Below are 20,310 nucleotides of genomic sequence, written 5' to 3'. Positions count from 1 at the left end.
TCTTACAAACCTTGTAGGGGCAAAGACTTAATTTTATATCATTTCTCGATCTCAATTTTTTGCATATGATTTCGAAAAATGATCCCAGGTAACAGAGAAATATAACTGGATTATTAACTCTGCCAAAGTATGTGGGCAGATATGCCTGCTCTTTCAGGATCACAGATCACTCTCAGAATGGAATGCACAAATACATTCAATCTAAAGTAAAAGCCACTAAGTAAAAAGAAACATTGATAAAAATTGTGTGATTCACAGGCAGACGCCGAAGTTGAGCACTTACAGTGGCGGGAGAAGCCACTTCTAGATCCATTGGTTCAAAAATCAGATTCATCTGTGGCGACATCTGAATAATCTCTCCACTCATCAGACAGAGCTTCTTGTTATCATCCAGCACAGTGTTCATGTTCTCAATCCACACGGCATCAACTGGTCCATCAAAAATTAGCCACTTCCTGTCTGGAGTCTGAATCCACGGAGAGTGGATAAAGGACAAAACGTAATGAAGCAAACAGATCAATCCTATTATTTCAAAATTTAAAATTATAGCAGAGTTAATTTACCATGAAAACATAAAAAGTGCCCTTTAAATAAAGCATAAACACATGTGCGCGCGCGCACACACACACACACACACACACACACACACACACACACACACACGCATACATGAAGGAGCCTACATATGCCATGGACAAGACAAAACTATAATATCTTACCTTGATTAAATCTTTTTAATATTTCTGAGGCTAAATATATGTGAAAGTCTTTAAAAATATTAGAACTGAAAATACTATTGACAGGGAAAACAGAACGTTCATTCAGATATGCCTGTTCTTAGTGTTTTACAGATCGCTCTTATCATGAATTCTACTGAAAGTTTTTCATAATGTTAATGACTTCTACGCTAAAATTTTTTCTTCCTTCTATGAAATGTATTCACACACACACACACACACACACACACACACACACACACACACACACACACACACCACTCCTAGACTGAATTGTCTCATAATGCTATAGGACAATGATTCTCAACCTTCCTAATGCTGTGACCCTCTAATCCAGTTCCTCATGTTGTGGTGACCTTCAATGATAAAATTATTTTCATTGCTATTTTGTAACTGTAATTTTCTACTGTTATGGATCATAATGTAAATACATATTTTCCTATGGTCTTAGGTGACCGCTGTGAAAGTCTTCACCCCCCCCCCATGGTTTATGACCCACAGGTTGAGAACCACAGGTATTAAAACCATAGGATATTAAAATCAATATAACATTTACACAAAGTTCAGTACATTAGTAATAATAAACATCAGTGATATAGGCATAATATGAAATCAGTTTAACAGCCTGACAAAAATATGAAAATACTTATACATATACAGAAAATGGTCAACCTTCTGAGTCTTATAATTCCATCTGCTTGTGTATGCAAATGATGTTTGTCTTAACTGCAGCTAATGTGGAGGTTACAGTGGTGACAGATTGAAGTCCTTTTTAACACATTCTCAGTCCCCATGGTCAACTCCACAGGACAGTGGGGCTGCCTCAGGGTGGAGCCACCTCATGGTCACTTTGAGGCTGGTGCTTGTGTCTCAAAACCCAGGAGGGGGGCAATGAAGCGTATTTCTCTATCCCTGGGTGAACACTTGAGATAACTTTCCCTCATGCTCTGAGCTGCTGGTGCTGGTCAACTGTCACTTTGGGGACAGTGCTATGTAAATGCGACCTGAGCCTCAGTCTGAAGGGCTTCCTTCTCACCTGCCCTACTGTTTTTGAGTGAACTACCGAGCCTCACTGAGACTTGGTGTTTATGGGTGTAATGTAAGCTATGTAACTGCATACCTCATGGGCATTTCCATGTAAATGATGTGTCTGCTTACACGGTCTAGAAGCTTTGTGTTAGGTTACTCTGGGCATGAGCACATGCATGTTGACAAGAGAGGATCCAAAAGGCCACTTCTGTCTGTTTTACTTATGCCTTGTGATGACTTATCCTGAAAATGATGATCAAAGCTTGATGCTGGGCAAGATCTCTGCCCTGGGAGTATCTGTCCTTATGTTACCCACTGCCATGGCCTTTCAATAAAAGCGATGGTGAGTTATACTCAAGTGTTATGATCCTTTGAGTCTTTAGGAAGTAGAGAACACCAAATTTAGGGTATATGGTAGCCAAGATTTAAAAAAAGCATTTATAAAATAAGGACTTTAACTAAAAAAAAAAAAAAATTGAAGTCCCTAGTATAATCTGTTTCTGTATCAGCTTAAGTAATTGACTCCCATAAAACCACATCTACAAGAACCTGCTGAAGCTCTGTGGCCAAGCATCACTTGTTGGAGTCTGGACTCTGCTTTTGTGTGTGACAGACAATGACCCCACAGAACGAGGCCTGTAAGGGATGCCAGCCTTTCAGTGTCTCTCTGTCTCCCGCTTTCCACAGCGCAGCCCCTTCGCCTCCAAGCACGCTACATGGAAAGTGCTGGGACCTGGGACACTTTCAAAGGCGTGCGTTTTTTGTGCTCCAAGCACTGAGGTATGTCTAATAACAAGCTGGAATGACAAAGGCAGCAGCCCAGAGTGCAGAAAGAAAGGATGTCACCCAAGAGGCTGAGGGCCTCATCACCCAGACCATCTACTTTTCTGTCTTCCACGAGGTCTGACGGGGCACTTCCGGGTCAGAGGTGCCCGGGGACATGGTCTCTGCTGTTCTTGCATGTGCTAGCGTGGTTCCCCACAGCATCCGGTAACATGCTTGCAATAAATATCTTAATCTGTAAATATTTGCTTGAAATAACTCGGAAAACACCAGACAGTGGTTACAAGACATATCATAAGCTTTTAAAAATCTGCACGTGAGAACGTGGGCTCTTACCGCGGAAGCTGCGAACGCTCGAAAGCTGACAGCGAGGACCCCGTCAGACCACTCGTGGGACACTAAGTCAAACTGTCCATACAGCTGGCCCATGGTGACAGACTTAGGGTTTAAAACAGTTATTTGAACCTTGTTTTCTTCCATTAGTCCCTTAATGAAGGAGAAAAACCAACATTATTTATGTTGAAGGATACCGTCTTTCTTCATAGAGAACATGATTATGTACAAAAAAAAAAAAAAATATCTTAAGGAGCCTACAAAAAAGTTGCCAGAAATACGGAATGAATTTAACAAGGTTCCAAGGCACGAGGTTGCTGTGTGAAAAGCACTCATCTCCATTTTCTCCATAATGCCAGTGAACTACTGAGAAGTCAAGTGTTGAAGGTTGTTTATGACAGTATTATAAAGTAACAGAACACATAGGCTGTGGATATTACTCTGTATAAATAAAATGCTGATTGGCCAGTAGCCAGGCAGGAAGTATAGGCGGAATAAGCAGAGAAGAGAATTCTGGGAACAGGAAGGCTGAGTCAGGAGTCGCCAGCCAGGCACAGAGGAAGAAAGACGTGAAGGCAGAACTGAGAAAAGGTACCAAGCCACGTGGTTAAACATAAGTAAGAATTATGGGTTAATTGAAGGGTAAGAGCTAGTCAATCAATAGTTAGCCTGAGCTAATGGCCGAGCAGTTTGATTAATATAAGCGTCTGAGTGATTATTTTATAAGCGGCTGCGGGGTCTGTGGGGCTGGGCAGGACTGGGGAAAACTTCAGCTACACACGTAGGGGTAAATTAGTAAATGATGTTCATTCTTTTACATCTGAAATTACAGAAAAAGAATTAGAACTGTTTTTGGTGAAGGTCCACACAGTAAACGATGTAGGTTTTGGGGGTTCATGTTCTATTTTCAGTTTTTAAAAAACTGCAGAAACTGTATACACCATTCTGAGTCCATTGGCATCACAAAAATAGAGTTTGGCTGGATTTGGCCTGTGGGCTGTAATCTGCTGACCCTTGTTACAAAATGTTCTCCTGGAGAAAATAAAGAGATGTAATGATAGAGACTTCCCATGGAGTCAAAAACTTAATATTAGTAAATTGTCCATTTTGGCCAGAACCCTTGGCTCTATGGCATTATTATAAGACATGCTGGCACCCTTGGGGCATATAAGCCTTGTTTTTAAATTAAGAGAATTAATTTTTAGAGCAGTCTCAAATTTACAGAAAATTGAGTAGTAAGTACAGAGCTTCCCGAGTCCTTCCTCTGCGTCTCTGAGGATGCCTTCCCTGACACCATTAACCATCACACACTGGTGTGGCACAGGGCTTCATTGATGATTGTTCGGAGATGTACTGTTATTAACATTTACATCGGTTGTATACAAGTAACATATAGATAAGTGAGGGGTGGCTTAGTGTTTAACTTTGGGGGTTTTACTCATACGTCTGTCATTATAGCATTGTACAGAATAATTTAATCTCCTTAAAAATCCCCTGTGCTGAACCTACTGTTAGTCATTTATTTTATATACAACAGTGTAGCAAGTCCAATTCTTTCCGAGACCACCCGAGCTACGGGCAGACACAAACTAATAAAGAGCGGATGTGTAAGTGATCACCTTAAATAACAAGACCAAGCTCAGCTCAAGGGCTCTGCTCTCTTCCCTGCGCCAGGAAGGGCTTGGCAGCGAAACCTCCTCAGTGGAGAAGGACAGGGAAACTGTACTCTGAATCGGGATGACATTGCTGTCCCTGAAGACAGGTTTTATTCCAAGGGCCAGTGAGGAGCTGAAGGTTGAGTATGGTAGCTAAAGAAACAGCGATGTCACTCATTTGCAGAGAACGAATGAACCACTTGGACTTCACAGGAGACCAGAAAACACGCTCAGCCTTCACCCGTCACTCTTTCAGTACTGTGTGGTTGGTACCTTCTTCTCTCAGAGACGCTATTTGTGTGTGTGTGTGTGTGTGTGTGTGTGTGTGTGTGTGTGTGGCAAAACCAATGAGATGGAAAAACACAAAAGCCAAACACAGGAAAGGGAGATGAGAAGGCAAGCCGGGGAGTTAGAACAAGAGGAAAAGAAAAAGGAGGAAGAGAGGGAATGTCGTGAGAATAGAAACAGAGGAGGAAGAAAGTAGCGGGGTCAATTATGACACTAAATGTAGGTCACCTTAAATCTCCCTCTGAAATAGGAGTGGACGTGGGCTCCCGCCCCTGACGAAGAAGCTACTGTAATTGACCCAAGCCTGACAACAGCTTGTCACTGGGTATGCGAAGCACACTCTAGAGCAGTCTCCTTGCCCAGGAGTAGTTGGCCAAGACAAAGTGAATTCCATGTTGGTTTGTTTTTTGTTTTTTGGGTTTTTTTGTTTGTCTGTTTTTTTCTTTGTTTTTTTGTTTGTTTGTTTGTTTGTTTGTTTTTCTTTGTTTTTTGTTTTTTTCTTTACTGCCGCCACCTTTTCAATAGGTCAGAGTAACTGTACAATTCATTATATTCTTCCTGAGAATCTTTGTTTTGTTTTTACTGTTCTGTCTTGTGGGCTTTTTTGTTTCACTTTGTTTTGTTTTGGCATTTTTTTAAAATTACATCTTTCTCATTTGTTTTGATTTTCATTTTGGGTTTCTTTTGTTTTTTTGAGAGAGAGAGGACATGAAGTTGGGTGGGTAGAAAAATGCAGAGGAGCGGGGAGAAGTTGGGGAAGGGAAAAGCACGATCAAAATGTATTTTATAAAAGTGGTAAATAAAAAATTTAAACGTGAAGGTCCTCAGCCTGCAGAAGTGAGAGGCGAAGCTGTGCATGATTTTCAAAGGAAGGTCGCAGTGATGGGAAGAGGAGAGCTGAAGCTGCGGGCAAACGGCACCCAGGGAGAACACGGGGTGGTTTGAGTGAGGTGGGACAAAGCGAACCCCAGGTAAACAAGTAAATATGTCCACAGTCACTGAAAGAGAGACTCCACAGGGAGATGACCAGAAGAGGAGGACGAGGAGAAGGCCCAGCTAGGCGCCACACACTGAACTGTGAGGTAAAAGCTATCCAGAAGACAGAGGGTGTCAGAAGAGCACTTGCTTCAGAAGTCCAGAGTCCTGTCTGTTTAGCTCATCAAAGTAGGTCACAGTGTGACACGCATAACACTCTTACATAATTGGGGCTGTAGACATAGTTCAGGGCACTTGCCATCCCTCCAGAGGGCTGAGGTATGGTGCCCAGTCCCCATGTCTAATGGCTCACAAGTACCTGTAAATCCAGCCCCAGGAAATCAGCCAACCTCTTTTTACCACTAAGGGGACCCACATACATGCACATACACACACATACACATAAGTAAATAAAAAAATACAACTTGAAAAAATGTGAGTAGCACTTATGCACACACATACCTTGAAACTAATTTCACTGGCACCGCATAACAGAAGCTTACGTTATAACTTCCCAGAAAAATAAAAATGTTCTCCTAAAAGTATTCAAAGAAAACTTCGATTTCCTCTGCATTTTCTTTCCCTTCCTTCCTTCCTCCCTCCCTCCCTCCCTCCCTCACTCCCTCCCTCCCTCTCTCTCTCTTTCTTTCTTTCTTTTTTTCACAAAACAACAACAACAATAATAAGATGCACTGCCTTTAACTAAAAAAGAAGAAATTAAAGTCTCAAAGACAAATCTGTGGCATCCTGGTCATGTTGGATTCACTGCTTGCTTCATTTTGCCCTTCTAATAATTTTGTCACCTCTGACTCATTTTCTCTTCCCGGCGATTGCACACTGTCCCGTGGAAAGTGTAGTAGAAACGGCCTCGTATCCGCTCTAGCACAAAGCTACTTAGGAACAAGTCAGTGCTTTAACGGCGCGTGTACCTTTTCGCAAATGTCCCCTAGCGCTCCGGCTAGAACACGATAGGCACTGGTCTTCCCTCCAAAGGGTTCCCCAACGATCATGAAGCCGTGGCGCACAATCATCATCTCGTAGATCTGGAGGATCTTCTCAGAGAAGAATTTGGTCATTTGCAAATTCATGGCCAGGCAGTTGTCTTTGATGGCCGCCAGCAGGTCATTGTAATCTGGCTTTGGTAATTTCACCCCGGGAAACAAATCCGAAGTAATTCCCTGATAAGGGGTGGGAATTTTACATCACATATGTTTATACCAAAAGATAGAAGCAAATGGTTTTATATTAGCCAATGTATACATCTGCATTTAATAGAAATGGGAATAAAGCTATTGTAACAGTTTGAGTCCTTGTTTTCTGGTAGAAAATTTATAGCCCGAAGTTTCACGAACTAATTTAAAAACTGGAAGTCTGAAATGGTGTGGTTATTGAAATTATGAACTTATGAACAAATATGTCACCAGAACAGAACCAGGAGCCCATGATTGGACCCACTCATACATAGGCAACAGATACTCAGAGACCCAAACCAAAGGCAAGTCAGTAAAGTTAGTATCTTATGTAGAACTGGTTCTAGAACAAGCTATGATCCAGACCACTTACATATACAAGAGTAAGTTCAGATGTAATTTTGGTATGTACATGTCTTGCATGGATTGTGTTTTGGGTTCACCCAGGACCTCAGAATAAGACTTATATGAAAACTTGGGTTTCCATGTGTAGATGGTTAAGACGTCACACTAGCTAAGGATGATGCTATCTGTCTACGAGAGAGAGGAGAGGATGCTCCGATACTTGGGCACAGTCAAGGAGGCCATGTGACCATGGATTCACTTGAGGTTGGCATAAAGCAGCCACAAGGCCGGGGACAGCCAGGACTGAAGGGACCAGGAGCTGGGAAGAAACTGGGAAGAATTCCCTACAAATGCCTGTGGTGGTTTGAATGAAAATGGGCCCCATAGGCTCATAAGGAGCGGCACTATTAGGAGGTGTGGCCTTCTTGGAGAAAATTTGACATTGGGGGCGGACTTTGAGGTTTCAAATGCTCAAGTCAGGCCCAGTGTCACTCTCTCTTCCTGCTGCCTGAGGATCCGGATGCAGAACTCTCAGCTGTGTCTCCAGGACCAAGTCTGCTTGCAGACCGCCATGCTTCCGGCCATCGCGACAGTGGACTAAACCTCTGAACGGTGAGCCAGCCCCAGTTAAATGCTTCCCTTTTATAAGAGTGGCTGTGGTCACGGTGTCTCTTCACAGCAACAGACCGGTAACTAAGACAATGCCTTTTGGTCTCTAGCACCCTCATCCCACACTTCCCGCTTCAGAGCCGGAAGAGAGTCAGTGTGTTGTGCTGGGAGTTGTCAGGACACCACTTTAGCAACCTGAGGAAGCTAACACAATCATATAATGTGCATTTGGCAAGAACTGTGATTCTGCGTGTAGTGCTTGTGAATACATAAAGCCAATTACAAGGTCTAAGGAACAACCTTTATAAGCTGGTTAGCCTGTTTATAAGCTTCATCACAACTTACGTGAGAAATGACTTTTTTCTTTATTTTTACTCTGAAGGTAAAAGTGAAATTTCAGAGGTACTTAATGTGAAAGCACATGCTTGAGTTACACTTTAAAATTTGAGCTACCAATTTAATCACTCCCTCATCTAATCCCGGTCAGTTCCCTTGGGGCAAAAGGAGAAAAACTAGCGATGGAGAGACTGATTAAGAGTGCAGCCTGGCTGGCTAGGGCCCCGGCCTCATGCACACGCCACAGACACAAGTTGTCTGAAATGGGCTGATGACAGCCCTTGCTCCCGTTTGCTGAGGACCAGGAAACATAAGTGGGAAGAACTTTATTTGTGTGTCAGACTGGCCAGACATTTGCCATGTGGCCCAGGATGGCATCACACATGTGATAATCCTGCCAGCAGTACTTGGTCTGGGCTGGGGACGTACTTCAGTGTAGACATGTGCTTGATGCAAGTGAGACCCTGGTTTAATCATTTGATCCCCAATATACTCTATTTCTTCTCTCTCTCTCTCTCTCTCTCTCTCTCTCTCTCTCTCTCTCTCTCTCTCTCTCTCACACACACACACACACACACACACACATACACACACAGTATTCATGGTAAATGATATAAATGATAAATGGTAAATGATTAAAAGACAGTGAAATGTAACAGTTTCTAAATAAAGATACTGTTCACATCACAGCATCCAAGTACTTTGAGCATGACACTGAAAGACGCAGACAACTCGGAAACATTAGTTACCAGTGCTGTACAACCAAGAGCAATAAATACCCTGCATTCCCTGCCAAGTAAAGACTCCCCATCCCCATCCCTCCGCTTGCCACTCTGAGAGGTCTGCAGACATCTGGTGAACGTGTGTGGGGGCGGGGGTCCTGTAGCACACGAGGCTCTCTTAGGCATGAAATTGTCCTGACTGGAAATGTCAAGCATCCTCCACTCGAGAGAGTGCTTTCTAGACATTTGCTTCCTGGGAGCACTGCCAGATGTGAACACATCTGGTGACACACGCTCTCCCCTTCTGGAAGGAAATGCAGCTTTTGTTCTTGCAAAATTTGTTCCATGTTCCAGCACCAAGGGGACGGGTGGAAAACTCTAAGGGGAGCATTTGAAATCTCCCCCTGTTGGTTTGTGCCATTAAGATATGTGCGCTGCCAAGCCTAAGTACTAGAGAGAGTTCCTTTCAAAGTGATGAAGCATGGCTACTGTGGGAGCAACACACGGAAGCTCCTCTTCTCTTCCTCCCACGACAGCCACGGTGCCCTCAACCTTTACGTGCTGGAAGCTAGCAACTGTGGTGATTCAAAACCACACAACCACCATTCAGAAGGAGCCGGTGCTCCTACGAAGTCTCATCGTAGACAAAGAGAATGAATGATACAAGGTTGACTATAGAAACTGTTCGGCTAATTCTTCTTCCTCCTAGATACTCACAATCTAATCTTAAAATATATTAAGATTTTCAAATTTGGTTCTTGTGTGAAATCATCCTGAATAAAGAATTTCATAAAAGTCACTGCATTCTTCTAAGGAAATTGATTTTTTTTTTTTATGATTTTTCGAGACAGGGTTTCTCTGTGTAGCTTTGTGCTTTTCCTGGGACTCACTTGGTAGCCCAGGCTGGCCTCGAACTCACAGAGATCCGCCTGGCTCTGCCTCCCGAGTGCTGGGATTAGAGGCGTGCGCCACCACCGCCCGGCGGAAATTGAATTCTTATTTTACCAAGTGCTAAGGATTCAGTGGTGTGCTAGCCAAACTACGTTTCGACACAGAGAATATTTTATAACTTTTGTATGTTCATTATTACTGTGCAGTAAAAACATGTAAAAAATATTAAGTTGCTAAAAGTATCAGCAGCAACAACCCCAGCGGAACGCACTTCAAATAACAGCAGGGCTGGTCCTCGTTCCTCTGAACACGACCCTGCTTTTCACAGTTACGGTTCCTGTATCAAGCCTTGCGGACACGGGTGCTGACCTCATGTGTGTAAGAGAGCTGGCACACGGAAATAAGACCTGATCTTACCTCAAAGAGTGGCAAATCATGGGACAAAAACTTCGGCAGATTTACATCAATAATGGATCTAAGTAGCAAAATTTCTTCATTTTCATTCGGATATTTCAGCTGAAAGAAAATACAGTGATGAGGACTTCTGTCACAGACACCTTTTTGTGTCTCTACATACACAAAGGCACACCAACTATGAACAGTCTAAACACAATACTGCTCATGTTTTCCTTAGAGAAACCGATATTTATACTCATCGACTCTCCGATCACATGAACACAGGCAGAACTGACCGCATTTCCACGGATATGCTGATATAGAATTAGTGACTAGGAAATCAATACATTGAAAACTGCCATTGCCTGCTTTTTGGATAGTACTTCCTTATTCAAGACCCCGAATGGGTTAGTTTTGTAAAAATCGGAATGAGGAATATTGTGAGCGGAGTGGATGAGTAGAGTTAACACAGTTCCTGTTGGCTACCTACTGGCTGCCTGGTCACGTGCCATGTAGCTATCAAGCTCCACAGAGAAGGTGGAGAGGGCCGCTAACCCAGTCGGGTAGAGAGTACGTAAGGAAACCTAACTCTAAATGTCTGTTGCATGCCCGATATTGACCACAACTCTGATGCGACTTGGAACTTGTTGCTTATACCTATATTAGGATTCATGTAATTAGTGCCCCCAAAATCTAACATTAGAATTATTTCTCCTAAAATTAATACTTACTCAACATCTAATTCAAAAGTCCCCTACCATTATGGTTTTTGTTTCCTAGAATTCTCTCTTGTTTTCCAAAAAAATTCTACCAAAAAAGGAGAGAGAGAGGGAGACAGAGACAGAGAGAGAGACAGAGAGACAGAGAGAGACGAGAGAGAGAGAGAGAGAGAGAGAGAGAGAGAGAGAGAGAGAGAGAGAGAGAGAGAGAGAGAGAGAGAACACAAGAACACAAGCCTTTTCTTTATTAAGGGGCCCCAGGTGCCTGGCTGTCAGTACCCGCCTCTGGCCCTCCAGAACCTCCCAGAAGTCAAAGTTAGCCCTGCTCATCTGGACTTTGTTTTTGATCAATGTAACAAAAAATGAATTTTGAAGTGTCAGAATCCGTTTTTATTATTTGAGAGGTTATTATCCTGAAGCAAATGCTTAAATTGTCTCTTGGTATAACAGAAACAAACTTGAAAATATTCAACCCAAACCATTCAATTCTAAATTAGCTTGTGACAAAGAGTGATAGGATTCATTTTCAGGATTCATTGGCGGCCTAACTTTTATAGCTCAATTTCAGTCAAGATTCCAGCACCGACCTGCACTGGGACAATGTATTATCTCTCCCATTATCTGGGCACAAAGTAATCCTGACAAGCCAGGGTAGTACAAATTGTTGCTTCTAGGCACTTGCGTTTATTGCAAAACAACAATGGCTTGCAGTTATGTTAGGCTGATATGAACGAGAACACAGCCACTGTCTATCAGCGTTCTTGATAGCATTACGGTAGAGGATAAAAATGCAAACCACTGTTGTGCTAATCATGTGCGATGTATTTTAAAATTTGTATCTCCTACAAATTGTGAACATAAACATTCAAAAATTGTAAACTCCAAGGTCACATTTTTGGGGGTTGCTTTTTAACAATAACTTATCTTGCCTTCATAAAGAACTAACATGTAGCTCTATTTCGTGGCTCTATTTCCAGAGAGAAGCCAGCAATGTCCTGAATTACCTGTTGTTTTCATGTATTTACTTATGATTTTAAAATGTAGACATTTTATTACTATTACCACTAGCCCACAGTGATTACAGTTGGCAACTACGTGATGAAGCGTAAGGCTTTATATACATTTATTAATTTATACATTATTCCCTACAGAGTGGTACACGTTATACAAAGAGAAAGCTTTCAAAACATTTCTTGACAGTAAGCAACTGTATTCCTTGGCTATCACTAACTCCATCTATTTAAACTCAAACCTATGTACGGTTTTATAAAACATTATGAGAATCCAGTCGGACACTGGGACTCCTGTGTGGACATTGGTTCTGAGATTTATGAGCGGAGATGTAACGAGTCGGAGGCGCTTGGCTCTACCTTCAGGTTGCCCGCAGCAGTGAGCACGGACTTCACGGCTCGCATGCCGTAGTCGTAGTGGTGCTGAGAGGACAACTGCTCGGAGCACAGGCGGTAGGTAGCCACAATCTTGATGGACAGGGGCCGGGCGGTGACAAAGCCACAGGAGTACAGGACGATCTCCGCGATCATGGCGTAGTCAGGGACCATCATGGCCACTGTCCGGAAGAGAGCCTAGGGTACGCGAGAGAGTCCTTTCAGAGGGCGTAAAAAGGCAATCCCGCTCTTGTTTATTAAAGGGCTATGGGTTTTATTGCTTTTCTACAGTAATTTCATACTTACTAAGAATGTTTGTTATTTAATATACATTAATCACAATATTCCAGTCATATAGGTAAAGTAATACTATTCAGCTTCCATCAAGACATATGCAATAAACATACCATTAACTTTAGATACACTGCTCTTTCTAAATGTCCAGAATCAGTTTTTCTATGCTCCTTGTGGAAAGCAACATGTTACAGGAAAAAAGAACATCAGACCACCAGGGTGCAAGCAAATCGGGCCTCTCGCCAGGCTGATGACAAAGATCTGCTGTTGGAGCCTGACTAGGGCTCCAGTTAACTCAAACCTGGAGGTGTTCAGCTGCCCAACAACAAGACTGTGTTAAGGAGACACTCTGAGGCGGTCAGAGTGTGTCTGTATCTGAGCGCTGAATCTGTGGAAACCTGACCAGCCCTCCTGCAAACACACTAACGCAAAGCACACTGAAAAGCCGTGAATGGTGACTAGTAAAAAAAAAATCAATAATTTTGTAAATTATAGAGACCATTTATAATCATAATTTTAAATACTATAGAACAACTAAATGTCATATGATGGTAAGAAAATATAAAATTGTATCAATTTTAAGGAATAAATGAAAAATGCATGTTTAGAATATTAGTTAACTAATACTATGTTCACTAATATTAGTGCATCAGGGTTCACTTTAACAAATTTTGATTAAAACATTGCTTTCTTCCACATATACACAATGTAAAAAAATATAGCTTGAGCAAGTAACTTTGAATCTAGACCACTATATTCCAAGGGAAAAAATTATTAAAGAATGTTGCTCTTCCTATGGTACCTCTTCAACTGCTTTTTTGAATTAATGGGGAGAGGGGGAGAGAGAGAGAGAGAGAGAGAGAGAGAGAGAGAGAGAGAGAGAGAGAGAGAGAGAGAGAGAGAGAGAGAGACTGAATTGAGTTCAGTCAGAAGCCTGTCTAGGCAAGAGCTGTGCAGTCTGGCTTTACAATAGGACACACTAGAACCAGCTCGGGAGTCCGTATCCAGTGCCCTGTGTGGCAGGTTGTCCTCTAACAGCCACCGTACTTCCCAGATTCCCGCCCCCCTCACACTCGCAGCAAGGTGGCCGTGGAACACTAAGAACAGACGTACTTGTGTGACAGGGACAACAGTTAGAGCTTCCAAACCAGCACGGTGGTGTTTCAATGGTTAGAACTCCCCCTCTAAAGACAATCGGCATCGGAATTATTCACAACAGTCATTTTGATGGGTCAGTGAGATTTCTCAGTAGGTAAAGATTCGGGCCACATAAGCCTGACCCCTGAGTTTGGTCCCAGACCCCATAACAGAAGAAGAGAATTAACTACTGGAAGGTGTTCTCTCACCTCGACACACGTGCTGTGGTACTCCAGCACCCATACTTGTACACACACACACACACACACACACACACACACACACACACACACACAGACACACACGCGCGCGCAGCATAAATTGAAAAGTATTTGCTTGCGAGTGATTCTTAAACTTTGTGTGCCACCCTGAGTTTGATTTCGGATGTGTCAATAACTTTCTGAGCACTGCAGTAAATCTGATGAAAATTCGGTGCTTTGAAACCAATGTAAATTAGATTTGAACCTAACCAATGGCAGGTCTTCCTTCTCAAGCACCAAAAAAGAGGAAAGGGGCAGGGGTGAGGCGAAGATCTCCGTAACACGCCAATGTTATATGTCCACAATAAATAGTCAACATGGATGTGAGCACAATCCTCTGCGTTTATTTCAGCAGAAATACTTGACTGAGGTAAGTCCCTACGAGGTCTACTCCATCTGTAGAAGGCGCTGTAAGGAGAACTGTATGCCTCAAGCATGCTCCAGAGGTCTGCAGGTCGACTCAACTAAAAACAAACAAACACTGCAGCAATAATGTCTCACCATTCCTAAGAACCCAGAAAGGCATGTCACAAACATGTCGTCCTATTCAAAGAACGAGCTCCGTGTTAGCTGAGTGTAATGAAATTTTTTCCCTCAGATGCTACAAGGGAATCTCATCCTATACACTCTCTGGAAGGCTGTGTGTGGGTCAAGCTATTGGCTTTGCGATGCCAGCAGGTCTGGTATATGCCCATTTGAACACTATTCTGAAACAACGATAAGTTAATTCTTTTTTTTTTTTTTTTTTTTTTTTTTGGTTTTCCGAGACAGGGTTTCTCTGTGTAGCTTTGCGCCTTTCCTGGAGCTCACTTGGTAGCCCAGGCTGGCCTCGAACTCACAGAGATCCGCCTGGCTCTGCCTCCCGAGTGCTGGGATTAAAGGCGTGCGCCACCACCGCCCGGCAAGTTAATTCTTTAGAGTAGTTCCAATTTAAAATATAGCTCCTCTGAAGCGGATTTCTTCTGTATTGAAGAAATACAGGTTTTATCCAGATATAACCGAATGCTAAAATGGGATTTCTTTCCACAGAAAATAATGCTTATCAGTTATCACAATATATGTAAGCTATAGTGTATGCCAGTTTACAAACCACAGTTTACAAAGCATAACCACTGAAATTACTAGGAGACCATAATGTATTTGGGGAGTCAGGACTTTGGGGTGTGTGAGAATATTCCCTTCGATGGGAGCTGCTGTTAAATGAGCCCCACAACGCTCCACACTGTCCCCAAGTACAACGAGCAGTTGGGAGGGATTCCTGAATTTGGAGGGATATAGACTGGTGCCTGACTCATGTCGGAGAAAACAAAAGTGGCCTGTGGTCACAGGCTCAATGTCGCGAGTTTGCTGTGATAGAGGAGGGCATGCTGCACACGATAAAACAAAGAAGCCGGGGGCTGGAGAGATGGCTCAGCCGTTAAGAGGACTGGCTTCTCTTCCAGAGGTCCTGAGTTCAAATCCCAGCAACCACATGGTGGCTCACAACCATCTGTAATGAGATCTGGTGCCCTCTTCTGGCCTACAGGCAAACATGTATAATAAATGAATGAATGAATGAATGAATGAATGAATGAATGAATAAATATACATAAATAAATAAGTATACATAAATAAGTAAATAAATAAATAAATAAATACATACATAAATCAAACAAACAAACAAAGAAGCCAACAGCCCCACTGTTCCAGGCAGACTGAGAGTTCACCAACTGTGACACTTATGTGGAGCTGACCACCAGCAACCCCAGAGGAAGAGTGACCCAGGAGAGGAGTACCAAGGAACCAACAGACACGGACTTGTGAAGGTTCACAACGGAGCCCGTGGCCATTTCTGAACTCTGTGTGTGACCAGTGGTCCTCTGTTAGTTCAGACACTGAATTCTTTTGTCATGTAGGGAAGTGGCAGCTATGGAAAACACCCCAGAGAGAGCAAACAGCATGCAGAAAGGCACAGGGCGTTCAGAGGCTAACAAGACCCCTGTGGCAGGTAGGGAAATGGCCATAAACTTGCTTTATTTTGTAGACAAAAGAGAGCCCAGCAGTCTTAAAGATTTACTTTTATGTTTTAATTATAGGGATGTGTGTGCCTGTGTCTGAGTTTATGCATATGGAAGTGATCATATGGAGCCTCTGGCTCACCCCTGCATGGTCCGGGAAGCTCCATTACCCGCCCCGCCCCCCCCAAACCCACCTGCTCAGAAAGGCTCTGAATGAAGGAAAGGCACCAAAAGCCCAGTTCCAGTTCTGCATTCTTGGTAACTATTCCAACTTTGTCTCCCGGTGCCGCCAGCTGCCCAAGTCCCCATCTAAGTGCTCGGCGCTCGGCTTTTGACCATACTTGGGCACAAACCCAGCTTGTTGTGGTGGACATGTCATCACCCCTCGCTTGCAATCTATAAAACTTTCCTACCCTGGCTCAGGTGTGCGACGACTCTGGCCTCAGTGAACCCGCGGGGGGGGGGGGGTTTGCTCAATATACCCATCATTATACTTTTTCAGTTCTGCTTGGTCTGGCTTACTGTGTCAGCAGAGAAACCTATTATGAGGAGGGGAGACAGACGGTGCAGAAAACCCGTTAGTGAGTGCATGTGCCTGCTGAGTCCAGGAGAAAGCAGTGGACCTCCTGGAGCTGTAGGTATTAGCTACTCAGGGAGAGTGCTAGGAAACACACTCTGGGTCCTCTGGTCCTCTGCTCCTAAGCCCTAAGCCACCTCTGCAGCCCCCTCCCCCCCCCCGGGGGGGGGGGCTTTCCAATCTGGAATTACAGCGTTGGATTTTTTTTGATGGAAGACAGCAGTAGTGTCCCAATGGCAGTGTCCAGGTCAGAAGGCATTAGTGCCAAAGGAGCTGTCGCAACAGCACACCTGACAGAGGCATGAAGATGGCCGGGAAGAAGACGGGCCAGCGGGGCAGCACCAAGTCCAAAGAAACTGCAAGGTCGGCCACAGAAGAGGGTTCGAGGATCATAGTGAGGACTTGCAAAGACGCTTTCTGGGACCCAGCATTCCCTCCCTCCCTCCCTTCCTTCCTTCCCTCCCTCCCTCCCTCCTTCCCTCCCTCCTTTTCTTTCATTTTCTTTTTCTTTTTTTTTCTTATAAGAATTCAAAGCCCATTTCAGACTTGTTAGGAATTCCTTTTGTGTCTTTCCAGACAAGGTCTCAGGTAGTAGCCAAGTTGACCTTGAATTCCTGATCCCCCCTCCCTTCCACTGCCTCCCAAAAGCTGGATTACAGGCTCAGGACACCACACCCAGCTAGGAATTTCCATATATATTTGCAAACAGGTTTCTATAGCAACTCCAACCACAAAGACAGCGAAGAGGGAGGAAGAGTAGCAGTCACCATGCCAGGGAGCTGGCAGGGGCTTTTTAGCTTAGTGCAGAGAGAAACCGCAATACCCAGGAACCACAGGGCAAGCATCTGCCTATTACTTCAACACACACACCAGGGGACAGTCTACATCAGCACGTTCAACCAATCACGTCTGCCAGCGTTTTGGAGCCAGCTACTCACAGAATCTTGCCTTCCTATGTTCATGACTATTTATGCATCAGGTTGACCCCACTGAATAAAAGGGTAATAACAGAACAGCTGGAGAGAACTTTCCAGACCAAAGTTCAAAGAGAAGCCTCAAAGAGCTTCTTAGATAAAGGGTTTGCCACTTCCTTCCTTTAAAATTTATTATATTTATGTATTGGGAGGGTATGCATGCTATAGCCTGCATGTGGAGGTCAGAGTTCAGCTGGAGGGAGTCAGTTTTCTGTCGTCCATGCAGGTCTCGGTCTCAGGTTCTCGGGCTTGGAGGCAGGAGCCTTTGCCCACTGCACAATCTCTCACTTCTCCTTAAATCATTCCTCCCTTCACTAAGGCACAGTGCTAAATCGTCCAATCTAGCACACCAAGGGCGCAAAGTAGAAATATCAAAACATCTGGTGGCAACTGGAATTACGTGGGAGCTGTTGTTGCACACATGTGACCAGTGGAGGCACACAGGATTTGGTCCGAAGACTTGGTTTGGGTCTACAATTATTAATGAACTATCCTCCAACATACATTGTTCTTTATGCACAATCCATAAACACACAACTCACCTAGAAGTATATAATAATAATAATAATAATAATAATAATAATAATAATAATAAGAAGAAGAAGAAGAAGAAGAAGAAGAAACGTGGAGAAAACAAGATATTTTACTAATAATTGAAAAGTTACTTTTTTAAAGTAAGAGTTTTGTTCTACACAACTAGGACCACGTTTTGTCCCTTATAAATAAAGACAAAACAAACAAAAAACAAGTGCTATATATTTATAGGAACTGAGAATTGATATGGAGATCGACTGTTTCACACCGTGTTGAAGGTGACTCAGCTGAGGGGTGTCTTCTCATAGAGAGAAGCCTTGAGCAAGAGCATCCTGTAGTCCCGTTTATAAGGCAAGAGCTGAAAGGGGCCTAAATGGCCACAGTGTGACAGCTCAGTAAACTTAGTTACAGTCTGAATCATGTTCATAAAGATGGGAAAATGGTCATTATGAATTAAAATTAACTTAAAAAGAAACCCACCATCGATACACAATTGTTGGATTTAAATACTTTAAAAATGCATATCAAACTGGAAAGACATATTAAGAGTTATCAGGTATGTTTCTGTCTTTTTTCATTTGATATAATCATTACTATTTTAAAACTATACAATTTTGATGTTATACTTCTCCATATCTATTTTGTAAAAATATTTGAAGCTTTAAACAATACCTTTCAGAATAATTTCCCAAAATGGTGTGCCTAGAAGCACAGTTTTTAAAAAGACAATTCTAGAATCACATCTTCTCTTCTTTTGCATTCTCAAATTGTGAGAAAGAAACAGATGTCCTAATTACACCCTTCATACCTTCAGATTATCTGGCAGCTCTGAGCGCCCGGCGTACCCGGGGTTCATCGTTATAAAGACAGCGCACGTGGGGTCAAGCTTTAGCTCGGTTCCTTCAAACACCAGCAGTTCCGTACCTGCGTTAATACCTGTGGGCAATCACAAGTTCAATGACTGAGCAGGGCCATGGATGCAGGCAGCTCGTGCCATTCCCTGCCACCCCCTCTCCCCATTTCGTCCATCTTCACAGGCTGCAGAGACAGACTAGCTCATTACCTCTTTGGATAGTAAGGATTTGTTGAGCGACCACAGATAGTACTTCCAAATCAATTCTGTTAAACTCATCAAAGCAAGCCCAAGCTCCGCAAGATAACAGTCCCTGGGAGGAAAGAATAATAAAAATTTTCAACTTTATCTGATTGCATATTACTTTGAAATGATGTGTTTTCACCTGATCTTCTCAGGGATTTAATATCCTATCAAGGAAATTGCTTATTCACCTTTATCTTTAAAGACAGCTCATTTTCTCATTACCAACTCATTATTCTAGGTGGATAAAGAGTGTGATCAACTGGAAAACTTTCCAATTTATTGACTTTACTTTAGGTATATCTTTAGGCATTTAGAGGTACACCTGTAATTTACAGGCCTTTGCTTTTTATTTACAAGTTGATTTTATTTGCTGTTTTTAAAGAATGGTTTGTAATAACCCTCTATGCAACATGAGTTCCATTGCCAGATAGATTTGCTTTGTAATAAGAATATCCAAATAGCCAACTAACATTCAAGGCCCAATTTACAATCCTAAGAATGGATTGCCTCACCAATATGTGCTGTCTAGTCATAAAGAACAAAACTAGAATAAGAATGAGTAATTATGCTTAAACTCAGGTTTAAAATTTAATAACATAAAAATTAAGTATTTCTTGAGAACAAATTTTGTAGATTGTGTGTGCATGCATGAGTGCATCTGGTATGTGCCAAGAGTGACCCTTGGTACTTTCAAGATATTTTAAATGCAGGGCAACCGAACCTATTCTATGTACGAGGCTAAGTCATTTGCATAAAGCCACAGAGACACTAATACTGACACTGGGTTTGTACACACTTACGTCACTCTCCTGAGTCATGCTGGATTGAACATAAACTTCATGCATATCAAAGATAGGTAACTCTTCAGAGAAGACACTACCCATGACTTTGATCTCCAATTAGTACAAGGTTTAGTTATTACAGAAAACAGGCTGTTTAATATCATATATGCAAGTACATAAATTGTGATGATTTTTTTAATCTTTTTTTTAACTTATTTAATGTATATGGGTGCTTTGTCTGCATGCCAGCTGCACACCAGAAG

General features: G+C 42.7%; 1 protein-coding gene across 1 annotated transcript in view; it reads right to left on the bottom strand.

The window, feature by feature from the left end:
* Window positions 1-20,310, bottom strand: part of Dnah7 (dynein axonemal heavy chain 7) — a 257,387-nt gene that overhangs the window by 127,428 nt on the left and 109,649 nt on the right. Inside the window, exons 26-32 of the mRNA XM_042259698.2 lie at window positions 19,230-19,332; window positions 18,975-19,102; window positions 12,379-12,591; window positions 10,311-10,409; window positions 6,730-6,978; window positions 2,886-3,035; window positions 284-466 (exon numbers count right to left, since the gene is read on the bottom strand). Coding sequence (XP_042115632.2) covers window positions 284-466; window positions 2,886-3,035; window positions 6,730-6,978; window positions 10,311-10,409; window positions 12,379-12,591; window positions 18,975-19,102; window positions 19,230-19,332 — 1,125 coding nt within the window. The remainder of the gene's footprint in view (window positions 1-283; window positions 467-2,885; window positions 3,036-6,729; window positions 6,979-10,310; window positions 10,410-12,378; window positions 12,592-18,974; window positions 19,103-19,229; window positions 19,333-20,310) is intronic.

Source organism: Peromyscus maniculatus, chromosome 13, assembly GCF_049852395.1.
Source record: "Peromyscus maniculatus bairdii isolate BWxNUB_F1_BW_parent chromosome 13, HU_Pman_BW_mat_3.1, whole genome shotgun sequence".
NCBI classification, from domain to species: domain Eukaryota; kingdom Metazoa; phylum Chordata; class Mammalia; order Rodentia; family Cricetidae; genus Peromyscus; species Peromyscus maniculatus.
Note: the sequence above shows the minus strand (reverse complement) of the source record. Positions and strands in the feature narration are given on the sequence as shown.